The sequence below is a fragment of the Crocodylus porosus genome, unplaced genomic scaffold, assembly GCF_001723895.1.
Source record: "Crocodylus porosus isolate Cpor-Errol unplaced genomic scaffold, CroPor_comp1, whole genome shotgun sequence".
NCBI classification, from domain to species: domain Eukaryota; kingdom Metazoa; phylum Chordata; order Crocodylia; family Crocodylidae; genus Crocodylus; species Crocodylus porosus.
In genome coordinates, this window is record NW_017728947.1 from 71,227,369 (window position 1) to 71,231,564 (window position 4,196).

The window sequence follows — 4,196 nt, forward strand, 5'->3', positions numbered from 1 at the left end:
AACAAACCCGTGCTGGCTATCCCTTAGGATGTTAGCCTGGGCCAGTCCATCAAGGATGGCCTCCTTAATAAACTTTTCTAAGATCTTCCAAGACAGAAGTCAGGCTAATGGGCCTGCAGTTAGCCAGATCCACTCTCCTCCCTTTCTTGAAGATCGGCACCACATTGGCCTGATACCTATCTATATAGGGGCATTTCATTTCAATTACAGAAAAATATGAATTTTGGAAGGGGTTTAATCAGAGATTTGGGGGTTTTAAAATAGAGAAAACCAGGATCCCTAGTTATGACTGGCATAGCTAGGGAGCAGTAAGATCTCCCACTGAACTTTCAAGTTAGGCTCCTTAAAGAATTGCATTGCTCCTGGCTGTGGCAAAACAGGTGGCTAGTTTCCACTGTAGGTGACCCAGAGTCTGAGATTGAGCATCCATAGGGAAACTGGACTACATTTTTGAAGGTTTCCAAAACCCTGGAAGAAAGATCATGGTAGTTTTTCCAGTATGAAAGTCATGGGTTTTTTGCTCTTTGTGGCAAAAGATACCGAAGGAGACAAGGGCAGATACCACATTTGCATTTAGCACAACTCTTTGCACATAATTTAAATGAGGAGTCTAACTAAACTTGCTATAAACATATACAGAATATTAACTAGTTTACAAGAGTGTAGGTTGTAGCCATGTTGATCTAAGGACTTAGACAAGGTTATTTGGGTAAATCCAGTATCTTTTATTAGACCAATTAAATAGTTGGAAAAGTTTTTCTTAACAAACTTTTGGGTTTAAAAACCCTTTGTCAGGCTGAGGAAGCATCTACAGATAGTGCGTGCTCTTCCTGGATGGAAGTCTTGTATAACGTGGTCTTTATTTTACTATTCTGGATACTGATTATCATCTGGAAGAAAAAGCATAGGGCTGCCCCAAGATCCTTAGTCATGTAGAAGGATAGATTTAAAAAACTACAATAACAACCACCACCACCACGCAGTATTTTTTATCCCGTTACAACTTCACGAGTTCTTTGCCATGCGCACAAGAGCTCAGGGGGCGCTGGGACCCGGTTGCCAGCGACCCCCAGCCAGACTCCACCTATGCGGTAGCCGCACGCGCGTCCGCTCAGCAGCTACTTTTCTCCTCCAAGCCCTCAGCAAGGGGGAAGGGGGGGCGCATTGCGCATGCGCGCACGGCTGGGAGGCTCCAAGGCCTCCGGCGGGACCTATTATCCTCCCGCCACCCCGTGCAGACCTCCTCACGCCTCCACTCACTGCCGGGACGGGCCGCAAGCCGGCCCTTCAGCGCCTGTCTCCACTCCATGCCACGAATCCACCTCCCGCTCCAGCCGCCGCGCATCCGGACTACTCCGTCTGCATCATGTGGCCTTCTACCACAGCCATCTTGGGAGCTGTCTCTCTGCGTCACGTGCCCGGCACGACCCTAACTCTTGCCCACAGCCAAGATGGAGCCTAAGGCACCCTCCTTTCATAGGATCACGGCGGTTACGTGTACAATATCCTCTTCCGCGAAGGAGTTCGGCGGGAGCGCTGATTGGCTGAGACGCCCTAGCTTGAGAAGCCTGCTGGGTATAGACTGCTCGGCCGCTTCGCAGCTCTTGTGGACTCTAGCACTTTGGTAGGAGTTTAGCAGTGGTGAGAGGTTGGCACTTGCCACGCGTGGGCTCGGGTCGGTCGACGGTCAGAGGGCAGTTTTCAGAGAGCGCGCAATCGGCGCAAACTACAACTCCCAGCTCGCTTTGCGCCACAATAGGGCGCACATGTGCCGCCGCCGCCGCCTCACGGTGCATGCCGGGAACTAGTTTTTCCAGAAGAGGAGTGAGGCTGCAAGAACCTGGGTTGGCTGCGGCTCCACGTGGGTGGTAGGGGGGCCAGGTGTCGGCTCCCAACCTCTGCTCTGCACCGAGCAGGCGGCGTTGACACGTGAAGCTTGGATGACAGTTACCTCGAGTTAGCGCCTCCGTTCCCGCGGTGGTCTCGGGGTTCATTCGGGCTCTTCACAGGTATTGAGCGCGGGCCCAGGGGCTTGTCGGGCTCAGGATCCAACACAGCAGGCTTGTCTTAGGGCAGGATCCGGCCTGTTTTTAGCCGAAGCAGGTGCTGGCAAGTGTGAACGACCCTGGGCAGTCTGAGTTGTTTGGTGCAATGATGACCCCATGTCCCTCAACCAGTTGAGCGCCTTTTTTGTCCACCTTGGCATACTGAGCTGCAGGTGCTGCCTTTCTCAGCACTGGCCCCCCACTACCAGTGTTTGTGTTTAAATTCCCTTCTATCTAGAACTGCTGGTTTCTGGAAGTTGCTTCATAGCATCTGATGAAGCAGGATGTGCCTAAGAAAGCTTATGCTTCTCTGAAGCATTTAGTCTTTAAGGTGCCCCCCTGCCCTGCTTTCTGCAGGAAATTATGCTTTCCTGGCCGGCAAAGCAGGTGATGGCTGCTACCGGAAAGCATCCCCTGCTTACTGAGGAGCCCAGGCATTAGTTTTTCCTTGTTCTTGTTGAGAGTAGACAGCTCCCACTTACTCAAAGTTTATGGACTTGGGGTAGAAACTATGTTATTGGCAGTATCTCAGCAGTCTCTAGGCACAAAAAGTTGGGATCTTGACCTGAAGTGGTTTGGTTTTTGTTGTTAAAATGTAAACTGAATTGAATTGCTGGATGTTACCTTTGACAGTGGTGCTAATGTTGTCCTTTGTGGTCTGCTTTCCCCCCCCCAGGGACTCATCTCCTTATTTGGAGGGAAGCAGCAGAAGAGCTCTGTTTTTGGAAGCTATATCATATTCCCCAGTTCCACATGCATGTATGACAAGCCTTGAAGCGCATTAGTGGTAGGACAGCCACAATAAACAGCGATTTGCAGGCCTTTTTCTCTGGAAGAAAGACATACTATTTTTTTATTAATATTTTGCTCATTTTAAATGTTTCTCCATCTTGGCATCTTTTGTTTTCAGGAAACTTATGATTATGTGCCCTTTTTTTTTAGATAGCCCTTAGATTTGAATTATACATTTATTTGTGCAAACTGCACTTACTGTTAGAGCTTTCCTGGAAATCTTCCCCAGCATATTGATTTCTTCTTATTATGGCTTTCTTCCTTCAAGCAAGTTACTGGGGTTTGCAGACTTTCCTGGGTAGATGTTTCCTGTTTCAGCCTGCTTCCACTTGTCAGAAATCACTGGTTCTCATGGTTGACCTCCTCAGCAGGGATCGAGTTAAAGGTTTGCCTTTTACTACATCTTTCCAATCTGCACTACCTCAGAATCTCAAAGGAGTTCATATGCTGCACAAGTCCAGATCTGGAAGCAGAGATAGAAGAAAAGTAAAAATGCAGGATAGCTGCTGGGAAGAGAACGAGGAGAAAAGTCTTATACCCCCGTTCTCTGCTGGAGCTGCCAAACAGCGATCAGAGATCCAAAGGACACCTACAGATATGGGACTGCTCAGGCGGTCTAGAAGACATGATATCCAGCCTCCAGAAAAACCTTTGAATGCTAAGGAGTGGCAGGAATTGAGAACACAGTTAAAACTTGATACAGATTTTGAGGTTGTAATGTTACGACAAATGGTCAAGCACAAGAGCTCTATAGATGTGGCCAAGTCCTTGATGGCTGATGTGGTATTGAGAAATGGGGATGTCAGGTATAATTCCTTGATTGTGTACCTGACTCTGTGTATCCAGCAGGGGCAGACAGCAGAGTTTTTTGATATCTATGATATAATAAAACTCAAATTTAAGACTTTAGAAACTGCGGCTTACAGCGTTCTGATCAGGGGTCTGAGTGGTACAGACCGCTGGAGAGAGGCCATTTTGCTCCTGAAGGAAATGAAAAAGTTTACAGTCCCCTCAAAAGGGTGCTACGGACATTGTATCAAAGCGGCTCTCAGTAATCAAGACATACAACTGGCATTAGAACTGTATCATGAAATGGTGGCCGAGAATATAATGCCAAACTTGGATGTGCCGCAGACCTTTTTTGACACCAGCAAAGGTACACAAGATGATAAATTTAAAAAAGAACTCTTAGGCATGCTCCTATCTTTTAGAGAGAACCAAGTCTATCCTAATGAAGCTCTTATGCAGAGTATAAAGCGGTGGTTTGAAAGGTAAGTAATGTCATTTCAGAAGTAATTGACTAGAGTTGGTGAAGGAGTGGGTGACACGATTTCCTGTTATCCTTTTCTTGCAGAAACT

General features: G+C 47.5%; 2 protein-coding genes across 5 annotated transcripts in view; one reads left to right on the forward strand and one right to left on the reverse strand.

Moving 5' to 3' along the window:
• PPP2R3C (protein phosphatase 2 regulatory subunit B''gamma) overlaps window positions 1-1,472 on the reverse strand; it is a 27,957-nt gene extending 26,485 nt beyond the window's left edge. Inside the window, exon 1 of one of the 2 annotated variants that reach the window (XM_019551413.1) lies at window positions 1,261-1,472. In XM_019551413.1, coding sequence (XP_019406958.1) covers window positions 1,261-1,345 — 85 coding nt within the window. In that variant the 5' untranslated portion in view covers window positions 1,346-1,472. Of the gene's footprint in view, window positions 1-1,240 lie in introns of both variants that reach the window. The other variant, XM_019551414.1, reaches the window with a different exon arrangement.
• Window positions 1,473-1,863: 391 nt separating this feature from the next.
• The window catches only part of KIAA0391 (KIAA0391 ortholog), a 99,029-nt gene continuing 96,696 nt past the window's right edge, over window positions 1,864-4,196 (forward strand). Inside the window, exons 1-2 of one of the 3 annotated variants that reach the window (XM_019551411.1) lie at window positions 1,864-2,009; window positions 2,722-4,108. In XM_019551411.1, the coding sequence (XP_019406956.1) occupies window positions 3,087-4,108 (1,022 nt within the window). In that variant the 5' untranslated portion in view covers window positions 1,864-2,009; window positions 2,722-3,086. The remainder of the gene's footprint in view (window positions 2,010-2,721; window positions 4,109-4,196) is intronic. The other 2 variants (XM_019551410.1, XM_019551412.1) reach the window with 2 other exon arrangements.